General features: G+C 48.7%; 1 protein-coding gene across 1 annotated transcript in view; it reads right to left on the bottom strand.

Moving 5' to 3' along the window:
* The window catches only part of SNX18 (sorting nexin 18), a 96,721-nt gene extending 88,991 nt beyond the window's left edge, over positions 1–7,730 (bottom strand). Inside the window, exon 1 of the mRNA XM_086960630.1 lies at positions 5,695–7,730. Within this exon, the coding sequence (XP_086816756.1) occupies positions 5,695–7,225 (1,531 nt within the window). The 5' untranslated portion in view covers positions 7,226–7,730. The remainder of the gene's footprint in view (positions 1–5,694) is intronic.
* Between the last annotated feature and the right edge of the window lie 4,273 nt (positions 7,731–12,003).

Raw genomic sequence — 12,003 nt, 5'->3', positions numbered from 1 at the left:
TATATGTGTTATCAAAAGAGACTAGCTTAAATATGACCAATATTGTTAGGACCCTGATTAGATTCGTCATGGGCACCTCGTTGGTGAGTTCATGAAGCCCTCACCCACCAACCTGGTTGGTGGCATGCTTCATCATCGGGCCCACCCAGTGACACCTAATGTGTCCCGGGTGTGCTGCGATGCCTGATTACAGCAGAGCTGGTATTTTACTGAGAGTGCAGTGTAAGGTGTAAAGTGAAGTGCGAGTTAAAACGGCTTGGCGAGGGTCCCAGTACCAGAGGGTAAATTAAATATTAATAACTGGGCCCCCGTCAGCGGTTAAAATAAGGCTTGGGGATGTTTAAGGGAGGCAAGTTACTACCTCCTACATCCATCAGTTGGTCGACATGTTTCAGCCAGTGCCTTAAACTAAATCTGGCTTTCCTCAGGACCTTTTTAAAATAGAGTGTAGTGCAGGTTAAAAAGGAGTGTAATCCAGGCTATGTGTTACACTCACTAAGGTGTTTCTCTAAGTGTGAGAGGGGATTCCCTTCTCATATATGCGCTTAGATTTTGCAGCCAATGCTTCCAGGAGTGAAGCGGTAAGGGGTTGACCAGCTTTTCTGGTCAGAGCCTGCCTTGTACCTGTTGCACCGTCCTCACTCCTGGAAGCATTGGCTGCAAATTTCCGAAGAAATCAACAACATACTTCTAGTATTGCCTTATTTTTAGTTGTTTTCATGACCTCACTATATATACCCTCCTCCCTCCCATGATCCTCCTGCTAATTTTTGCTGTCACTTAAACAAAGTTGTTGCCTTTAAGTTGGCTCAACTTAAGTGAGCTTTTAACAAGAGACTTCGCTAAGTGTATGTTCCTCAGCACTGTGTGTGACCTGCAAATTCAAGTTTTTGGAAATGATGATCCCTTTAGGTTTTGCCTGCACAGCGCTTGCGCTGTCCTTGAGAAATCTATTGTTTTTAATATATACTCAAAAGGACTTACATCCCGGCTCCACTCCTTCCTGGCTTCATTGGCTCCTGTGCATGCCACTTACCTTTCCTCCATTTCAATTGGCTGTAGCATATTTTCCTGCATTTACCAATGCTTGTTGCTCGTCTGCTTCGCATATCAGTTTCCCGCCGCCGAAATACTGTTAAAATCCGCTTTGGTGGAACTAGATTGTCATAAAACGTTGCCTTTTACTCTTGTAGCATATTTATATAACAACATATCACCCAGAGGCATTGAGTGATTTGCATGGAATCACGGGCTGATGCGCGGTGCTTCAGAGACTCAAACCAGGATCCCCAGCTCTTGAGTCAGCAGCTCTGGCCTGCGCCACATTCTCTCCCCTCCCATAATATCTGTCAGGGAGCTCCTTCTTTCTCCCGGACGATGAGTGATGAATCCTGCTCTTTATTCATTACTTAGGCGAAACCGATGCATTACCAATGCTTGTTTTCTATTGCAACTATACGGCTACCAATAATGCAGTGGTTTTACCAGCAGCCTCATGATTGGAACTAGAGTTTTTCCATTTTCTCTTATCAAAGCGGGTGATTGTCATCATTTATTTTGGCCAAGTTCTCTTTAGCCCACTCTTTTACATTAGCCTACTGCATTAATTGCTTACAACCTGTTGAGGTCAAGTCCCCTGCAAGGATCTGGATAGCATGTTCTCTTTGTTTTCCTGTGTAATGTCATTTTTTTCCACTTTTGTCCCTGTGAGCTAGACAAAGACGTAAGCTCACAGTGTCCCATGTCGAAAGAAACTTGTTAAAAAATAGTTGGAGACCCCCCTAGGGCGGTTACTGGAGGTCGAGGGGGCTTCTAAAGTGCATGCCTCTTTAAGCAGGGGCTACTGTCCTCTTTAACCAGGCTCTGTGGGGCTGGCAGTAGTGGCAGACTGATTTCTCGTGAAGGGAAATATTTTTTATGTGTCGTTTATGAGAAGGTATCTACAAGACTTCCCATGTAAAATCTTCCGCCAGTCTCCATAAACTCACATTTTTAGGTTCACACAAGTAAGATATTTCGGGATACATTTAAGCCTTGTACATAGGTTGAGCCTGACACCTGTGTGCACATCTGACAGAGTGCTTAAGGTAACTAATTTCGACTTCTGTGTTGCATCCTGGAATGGTGAAGAGCTTTGTGTGAGGCAACCCAGCCGTTTCCATTTAATATCTTTGTAGTGTGGTAGAGGTCAGGGCAATGATGGGAGAAGGATCCGAACTCTCTTCCTGGGGATCTTGCTGTAGTGCCACTGTCTAAACACTCACAGTGCTGCTCCTTCTTCCTGCTGAATCTACTCCCTGAATGGATGTGTCCTGCTGCATGGGCCTGATCAACATCTGTACCTGGGCAAGTTAGAACTAACTTAAATAAAAGGGTCCTGTTGTCCATAGCCCATGCATAAGCTGACCATGCAGTAGTTATGCAATGTTTATTGGAGGAGCACCCCAGAATTGGACCAGTGCAAGAGTGCGAACTGTCCAGTACAGATGATACATTCTGGCCAGCTTGCACAGTAGTCTGTTCAAGAATCCCTCTTGACCAAGGAGGCTGCTGCGCACCAATGCGATTGATGACTGAGTTCCAGGAATGGAGTCTGCCTGATTATTCGTCCCCGCATACACTGGACCAAGCCTGGGACATACCTGCTGTTGGAAAGAGATGAGCCCTACATACTGTGAGCGCACACTGGACTGTTTCCCTGCTACACAGCCTGTTTGGAAGAGGGAGCCAACAACCCAGCCGCCGTTGAGGAACTGTTGAGATGCCTAGCTGCTGTGCAGCAGGAAAAGCTGAAGACATCAGTCTCCATCACGTGGTACCGAGTGGAAGAGACATTGCTTACATGGTCATCAGTGAGCCTGCTTCATCTCTGACCTCACCAGCGCTGCAACCGCAAGCTACAGCCAGGATCTCAAGGACCCCCCCCATGGTCCCATCCTCTGGCCTGAGGTATTTTAAGAGGTGGCTAGACTAGACTAACCTGATACAGCAAGCATTGCATTGACCCTTGAAAATCCAATAAGTGGTTCCAGGCACATCAGCACATGCGCCCTCTGACATGTTTCCAGCTAACATCTGTTTGAAAATTACACATCATTTTACATAACTGGCCTCCTTCATGGGGATTCTGGTGGACAGGCACCAGGACCACGTTTAACCATCCGGCAGTAACTAAGCTAGCCGACTCTTGAGTCGCCATCAGGCCCCAGAACTGCCCCCGCAACAGCCCCTTTGAGTGACTTGTTTGCCATGCTTTTGGGTTGGCACTCATTTGCGTGCTTAGAGACTGGTTTGCGGTTAATTCATTGGGTCTGGAATGGTTTCACACAAACTAGAATGAAGCCTTGTAAAAATGTTACCCATGGTAAAAAGTAGCCTCCATAAAAACCAGAAGAAAGATAACTAGTGCCTTTGTGCTGTAGCAACACATGTTATTGGCTGCCAAGCTGCAGCAAGCGATAAGATGCAATCACATTTGTGCTTCAAACTGTTGAGATGTTTCCTTTTCCTAAATTATAGGCAAAGTAGGATGTTTACCATCTGTTGAAATATTTTTGTGACCAATAAATACATGCTTTATCAAAACTGATGTTTGTTGCACATCAAAGTACTTTCTCTAATTGGATCTTTGTAACCATGTGCTGACTCTATGCATGCACCAAGTCATAACTGAATAACTATTTTCGGAAATTATTTGTGTGAAAATAAAAAGGTCCAGGACCATTGTTTTCTGTACCACTCGTCAACCAGATCCAATGACTTGTTTGGGTTACCCCATTTTTCTATTATGGTCACAGCGGGCGTCAAGGCCAGCAGGTGGCACGGTTGTTGCCACATGCACTAGGGGCCTTGGCAGGAGGGAGCAGAGCAAGGCTGGCACCATGGGACAACCTGGGGACGGGGGCAGAGCAAGGCTGGGTTCAGACTCGTGGCAGAAGGGACAAATGATGGGGCTTATCGGGGCTGGAGTATCTGACATAAGGAGTGAGAGCTGCTAAAGAATAGTAAGAAGGCCAAGATGGTTATTTTTGATGGACGGTGAAATAGTGTCAGCCTGTAGATAACTTAGTGAAAAGAACCCTGGACCGGGGCTAACTTACAGATAAGAACGCAACCTGTGTTTCTCATAGTACAGCTTCCTTCTGCAACATGTACTAACCCTGTCTGGCCACACCAATGATCGTACTACTTTTACATCCTTTTAACACCACGTTCATAAACAATGCATGTAAATCCAACTAAAACTGCTCAACATAGCCTTGTTGTGGTGGTCCAAGGAGTTCCAACGGATAGCATCAAAAATAGCTGCAGCGCTCTGGCTCGAGACTGGACGTGACACTGGCTACACTGTTCGAGGGTCAGCAGGTCAGATCGTTTAAACAACTATGGGACTCCGAAGAGCTAACGATTAGACAATATCTAGCCTATTGGACTCGTAGCCAAAATCCTAAAAAGACCTACAGGTAAGTGCACCCGCCATCACACTCCATGCAAGCTATTCTGCAACCACAGAGCAAACAGATGAGGCTAAAGGGCAAATAGGAAACTGGCAATTGCAGGTCACTGATAGTGAATGGACAAGAATCCTGGAACACCTGGCAGGTGACAAATAGGTAGGAGTTGGAAGTCCCCCACCCACCCTGTTCCATAGATTGGTTGGTGGAACTGACAACAACAAGGGTGACTTTCTGATCTCTATGCAGGGTAGAGGGCCAGAAAATATACGAATGTAAATGCGTGGGATGGAATGTTATTGGCACTAAAGAATAAAAAATGGAGTGGCCACTGTAGGCGCTGCAAGATTGCACTGTAAATGTCCCACTTATGCAGGGTTTGGCCCAATGTGCTGGTGACAGGACTGAACGGCTGCCTGGAGAAAGGGCCATTCCCCTGGGAGTACGTTAATGTGGGACTCAAACTGTATTATGTAACAGCTCCTGAAGATCTATAGTGTAGACAAGTAAAGTATGTAGAGACACTTCGACCTAGGAGAGGTTGGGGACTGTATGCTTATTGTAAATGGACTGTGTTGATAATACTGGAGTAATGTCATTGTATGTGCCCACTGTTATTTCCTTTTAAAATTCAATACAAGTAGTTTTAAAATACTGCACGACACATCCCTCTTCGTACATGCCTCACAACACCAGAAAACAAACAGGCGTGTTCATCAATCATTAACTATGAAAGGATATCATCTGTGTTGTTCATTGTATCTTGGTCTTCCGTGGCATAATATACAAAACAAGCAGCAGCATAACTGATAAGAGGAGATCAACATAACTTCCGCATGTGCCCTAAATTTAGACAATTTAAAGCAGACCCAAAGTGAGTAACTAGTCCCTTTGTTGGCGAGAAGCCTAAGATCAGCTGAGTTTTAACTGGTCACTTAGAAGCACATCTATGGGATTAGCATTTTAAATGACCTGTTATTCAGATGTTGAATGAAGTATTGACAGAAATTTAAAACAAAATACTACGGGTGAATAACGCGATGTGATTTATGGTATCTGCTGAAAGATGTATCCTGTTGGGTTGTGTTAGTGCATTATCCTAAATCCTCAAAGCATGCACAATTGGATTGTTGAAAACTTAAGAGCTCCAATTTATAGCACTGAGATACCTCTAAGCACTATAAAATCAAAAAAGGCTCTGTAAGCCCATTTGCTTAAAGAAATAAATACACTACATTACCTTTCTGGACGTGGATGATGTCTGGAAAGTTTGCCAGATGACCCTGATAAAGTGCCAATAAATCCAAGATGGGGTAGAGGTCCTGTCGGGGTTGCTCGGCGAAGAGTTCTCCAATAGCATCATAAGCCTCACCCGTGAAGGCAATGGCCTGGTTCAATCCCACGGAATAGTCCTGATTGTCCATGTCAAAGGCCTGACTGAGCCCCTTGATGGAGAGGCCTACCCGCTGGTACTCCTTCTTGAAGCCAGTCACCTGCTTGCGGGCGAACTCTCCCACTGTCTGGTTGAGCTGCAGCACGCCATCGTCCATCCTCTTGGTGAAGGTTTTAAAGGCATCAATCTTAGTCTCAACATCAGGGAGGTCCAGGGCGACAGGCGGGTTGCTGATGGTGAGGAAGAAGTTGGCTCCAACCATCTCATCCTTCTCAGATTTGCGCTTGCCTTGCTTCCAGGCCTTCTCATCAGTGCAAGTCAGGAAGTGCTGGAAGGCATCGCACTGGGCCAGCACCGGGTGGCTGGTCATGTGGTCCATCCACCAGCACAGCCCACGCCTGCGCTTGGAGATAAAGTCCTCCTCAAAGCGCCCCGTGGCCTGCTTCTCGGGGATGTGGGGCACCGAGATGACCGGGAACTTCTCGACCAGGCGGGTGTAGAGCCAGTCGAAGTGCTTGTAGCGCCGGTGCACCTGGCGCGCAGTGTGGGTTGGCACCAGCTTGTAGGAGATGTAGCTCTTCATGCCCTTGAACTTGGTCTGCTTGGTGGGGTCGTCGATGGAGCAGGAGAAGGGGTAGGGGTTCTCCTGCCACTCGGGACCGTGGGGCCCCAGGACCACGCACAGCTTGTCCCCGTCCTTCACGAAGCCCGCCGCCTCGCCCAGCACGAAGGCCTCACCCCCGGACTTGACGAAGGTGGAGAAGCGGTTGAGGTTGCGGCTGACCGTGGCCGAGCCCTTGGCGCTGCCCGCCTGCGGGGGGTAGGAGGAGCGGGAGGACGCGTCCGAGCGGGTGGAGAGGCGGTAGCGGGCCGGCGCGCCGCCCTCGTACTCCGGGTAGCCGGGGGTGCTGGCGTCGTCGGTGACGGTGGAGCAGCTGTCGTCCCACTCGTCGTCCCAGTCGTCGTCGCTGCCCTGGCTGGTCTGGTAGGGGGCTCCGTGCTGGGGCCCGGGCGGGTAGGACTGCGAGAGCCGCTGCTGCATGAGCGCCAGCGCGCCCGGGAGCGCCGAGGGCTGCACCGGCTGCGGCGGCGGCGGCTCCGGGGAGAAGCCGCCCGCCGGCAGGTTGGCGTAGCGGGCCGGGTAGTGCGGCTCCGGGGCGGGCGGCGGCAGGGGCGGCGGCGGGGCGGGCTCGGCCGCCCGCAGCACCTCCACGTAGGAGGCCGGGAAGAGGCCGCGGTCGCCGCGGCTGTTCACCCCCTCCAGCCAGCCCTCGATGTCCTGCGCGCTGCACAGAGTCAGCAGCTCCGTCTCCCGCAGCGAGATCTCGCCCGGGTTCTCCGACCTGAAGTCGTAGAGGGCGCGGGCCCGGAGCGCCATGGTCCCGGGAGGATGAGCGGGCGCCAGGGGAGAGGGGAGCGCAGCCCGGGCACCGGGAGGGAGGAGAGCCCGGGCACCGGCAGGGAGGAGAGCCCGGGCACCGGCAGGGGGCTGGAGGTAGGCGGGGGCGCCAGGGAGCACCTCGGATACTCGGAAGGGGGGAGTGCTCTACACAGACCCGGCTTCGGCTCCAGGCGCTAGAGGAAGGCGATGCATGCACCGCAGCCCGCTTGTCCCCGCTTCTCCCTCACTTTTCAGGGCAGCCTGGCGCTCATGCGCGGGTTCAGGTGGCAGCTCTCTCCGCTAGGTTCGGTCCTCTTGTCTTCAGCTTCGGGCGAGCCACAGCAAACACGACCAGGAAGAGATGGTCACCCAAGCTAAGGTGGGCAACAGCAGCGCCCCGCAGGGGGAGGAGGAAGCTGGGCTTCCCGGAAAGCAAGAGGGTACCAGACCCGAGCCTTTCTCCTGCTCTGCGTCCCCTCCCCCTGGCCGGCGGCGGATACACGCCTCTTCTGCTCAGTGCACACACCCTCCTCCGGTCCTGCGCTGCTGCTGCTGGCTATCCCTCCTACCGTCCTGCTGGCTGCCTCCCGCTCTCACATGACTCTACCGCTTCCTCCTTCGTACCTTGCTTCAACTCTGTAGAGTGGTGTGTAGTCTCTTTGTACCCCTCTCTGCGCGCTTACAGGGGCCAGCCTGCACATACAGACCCCCCCTACCCAACTGCTGTTAACTCTGCTCTACCCACTGCCCACCCGCCCCAGACTCGCCACATCCCACCTTAAGCTACTTCATAGCTGCTGCTCCCATACTCCTCGCCTTTGTCTCATGCGGCCCCTCCCCTGCTGTCTCTCGATGATCTGTCCCAGCAGTGCCGATGTCAGCCTCCTGTCCTCTCCCTTGCATCTGTCCTCATCTGCCGTCTATCCTTAGACCACCCCACTCGCTTCTTTCTGCTCGAGTCCTACTTTATGGATGCTGTTTCGCGAGAGACGTGGACACTGTACGTTATGTAAACGGAATGGTTGCATTTAAATATATTCACAACTTCACTTGCTTGGCAAAATACTGAAGTGACTTAGGTGATGCGCAGCCTTTATAAACAAGGACCAAATAAATAAACGCACCAACAATTTCCTAGTTTTCCAAAACTCTACCCGTATGTATGCTAAGTGATTGCCAGCATAACATGCCAATTTATGAAGGGGGTGACAAGTGTTAAGGTCGACTGAACACTGATCTGTTTTAGCGCAAACTATGAGGTATGATAATGTACTAACTAAACATGCTGGACTAGGAGCTACCTATGTTGTGGCAATAAGTATCGCAAATAGTACATGCATAGTTTTACTCTTAGGAAAGATAGAACATAATCGTTCCCATATTTACAGGACTACATTATAAAGTCAAGGGACCATAACACGAATAATCCTATTAAATGTCTGTACACCCAACGAGCCTTACATACTTTACTACACCCAAGGGTGAATAAATATTGCCAAATGCCAAATGAAAATGTTAATGTCAAACGTAGAGTAATAGTGTACTCCTCCTACTGGCGAGGTCGAGAATTGCAATGTACTTTATTTTTTATTATCAAACCAATGCTAACCTATTAGACTATCTCTAGTCTTTCAAAGTAATGGACTCTTTCATCAGCTGCCCTATGACATTTCTTACATTGAGGTGGTGTATTCAACTACGAATGACTGACGAAAATGAACAAATTAAGATTCTATGACAGTCCTAGAATATTTAATTGATCTACTGAGTTACAGGGAAGACTCTATTGTTTACAATTCATTTAATGGTTATTGTTGGAGATCTGTTAGAGATCCTAATTTGTATTCTTTATTTTAATATATTGCAGGTGATTTATTTAAATACTATAAAAGGATACTGAAAGGCTATATTGATCATTGATAATGGAAGCGGAAAGGTGTCATGAGCAGAGTGTGCTTTCAGGTGAGGCACATCATCATTTTTACAGTATTTCAGAGGCGATCACAAAATAAATATCCGTTACGTTTGAAATGACATGATCACATAAATGCTGAAAAGATAAGGTTGAGAGCTGGCGGAACGAATGTCTTCGTATAGCTCTTCAAATTCTTGACTTGGTACTGAGCACTTCAAATTCTCAGTACTTCATTCACAAAGGGAAAATCACGGGTGGATATTTTTGCACATGTAGATTTCAACCTATGCCTGGCCGTAAATCTATTTCCAAATGCAATACAGCAACTATAGGCAGAGGTTTACACCCTGTAATAGAAGTATATGTATCCACCCCCGCACACGTGGGAGAGGGGACACATCCGACTCCAAATATGATTATAAAGTTGCTACTAGTAGCTTTAAGAGAAGATTTTAGGTATACATCACCCACATGTAGTTCTACGTTGCTTAGATGGAAATCTAAACCTACGCTACATTGAACGACACACTGTAAAGAATAGGAAAGCAGGCTACGCTTTATTAAAAATCATTTTCGTCTGACAAATATTACACTACAAACACATAAATACAACACACGCCCTGGCCTCGTCCCTCTTCTCCTAGTGCTGGGAGAAAGCGTGGAGCCACATATCACCTATCAAGACCATCGCAATCGAAAGACAAAGGAACTTTATTTAGAAGACAAAACGTATACCTCATTGCACTTCATGTTCTACCTCCACGCACCCTCCGAGGAGAGGAGAAGGCAGCCATGAGGCAGGATTTCACTAACTGCACGAATGCATTGGGGTGGAGGTAAGCACCGCCAGGGATATCAAGAGCAAATCGATAGATGAGCAGAGATGAGCGAAGACAAGTTTGTCAGCAGAGAGGTACCAAAGGCATGTCCTGGAGGCAGACCCAGATTCTGCCACAGCTCTTCCTTGATGAGCATACTTCCTTTACCAGGCACCCTGTGTGCTGTATGTATGTATAATGTATGTATAAATTGTTTTATAGCGCGCTCCGTTACTGGAGAGTATCCTGGCGCGAAGGAGAGAAAACGGGGGGAACAACAGAGATCCGCTTATGTCACGCTTCTAAACAGATAGGTTTTAAGATTTTTCTTGAACTGAGTGACACCTTGACTGGAACGCAGATGTAATGGGAGAGCGTTCCAGGCTCGGCGCGCCGCTACGGCAATGGACTGGCCACCCAGCCTGGCTCGCCTAAACCGAGGAAGGGTCATTTTAGACAGTGAGGATGACCTAAGTGCTCTTGTAGGGACATAGAGAGTAAATCTCTTCTTCAGATAAACCGGACCTTGGTCATGAGTGGCTCTAAAGGCAAGCACTAGGGTTTTAAAAAGGATGCGTTGCGGGACTGGGAGCCAGTGAAGGCTAGACATATGAGACCGGACACTCTTCCATCTTGGGACATTAAAAAGAAGGCGAACAGCGGCATTCTGTATGACTAACAGCCGATTAACTAAGTAGGCAGGAATGCCGCTAAACAGGGCATTCGCGTAATCCAGCCTTGTTAAAATAAGTGCTCGGTAACAGCCTCCTTAGCCTCCCTAGGAAGCAGTGGTAAAAATTTTCTGAGCATTCTTAGAGTAGCAAAACATGTCCCAGAGACTTTCTTTATATGGTCCTCAAATTTCAGATCCTCCCCGAACCAAACTCCAAGATTCTTCGCCGGGCTCCCCATCACCTTGGGGCAGGGGATATTCGGGGGCCATAGCGAACTTCTGAAACTGGGAGGGAAGGAACCATAGAAGAGGACCTCCGATTTAGCCTCATTACATTTTAGCTGGGCCACAGTTAAACAGCGAAAGACTGCAGATAGGCAAAGCTGAACCGTTGCCGTATCTAGGTGATCATCTGGCCAAGTAAAGAGCAGCTGCGTGTCATCAGCATACCCTATAATCTTAGCCCCGTACTGTTCAGCCAAAAAAACCAAGGGGGTAATATATATGTTGAACAGCAGGGGGCTAAGAGTAGATCCCTGTGGTACCCCAGTGAGCAGCGGTTTGGGCTTAGATGAAAAAGGTGGCATCCAGACCTGTTGTGTCCTACCAGATAGAAATGAGGTCACCCAGGCCAGGACATTGCCGCCAATGCCAATTGCGGCTAACCTGGAAATGAGGAGAGCATGGGGAACAGTGTCGAAGGCGGCATAGAGATCCAATAAAATCAGGACCGCTCTGCCACCCCCATCCAGACACTCCAGAATAGACTCCGTCATCTCTACCAGTGCCGTCTCTGTGCTATAGGCCGCCCTAAAGCCAGACTGGGCTGGATGCAGAGCATTCGAGGTCTCCACAAACCCTTCCATTTGGCGAAAGACTGCTTTCTCACATATTTTCGCCAATGCAGGCAGCAGAGAAATAGGACGATAATTGCCTGGGACAGTAACATCAAGGCCAGGTTTTTTCAGAAGTGGCAGGAGCATAGTCTGCTTCCATTTCCCAGGGACTTCTGCCAGAGAAAGGGAACGGTTAACTAGCTGGGTAACATCCCCACAAACAGTGCTGGCCACACCCGCAAGAACACGAGCAGGACAGGGGTCTGAGGGAGAACCCGATTTAAGGGATTGAAGAAGGAGCAGAATATCACACTCTGCGATCGGCGAAAAGTTGATAAGCTGCTGGGATTCATCATGGCATGGGCTAATAAGAAGTCCATCCTCAGAGCTGTATACCTGCCTGTTCAAGGGAATACCAATAGCAGAACAGGTAAAATCAACACACCTCTAGGAGCACCTTAATTACAAAGTTATGTCACACTGTTCGCAAAGAGCAGACCTCCACATCAACCGTTAACACACAAACCACACAT

This window comes from Lissotriton vulgaris, chromosome 3_1 (genome assembly GCF_964263255.1).
Source record: "Lissotriton vulgaris chromosome 3_1, aLisVul1.2, whole genome shotgun sequence".
In the NCBI taxonomy this organism is placed as follows: domain Eukaryota; kingdom Metazoa; phylum Chordata; class Amphibia; order Caudata; family Salamandridae; genus Lissotriton; species Lissotriton vulgaris.
The sequence above is the reverse complement of the archived record's forward strand: the minus strand, read 5'-3'. Positions and strand labels throughout refer to the sequence as shown.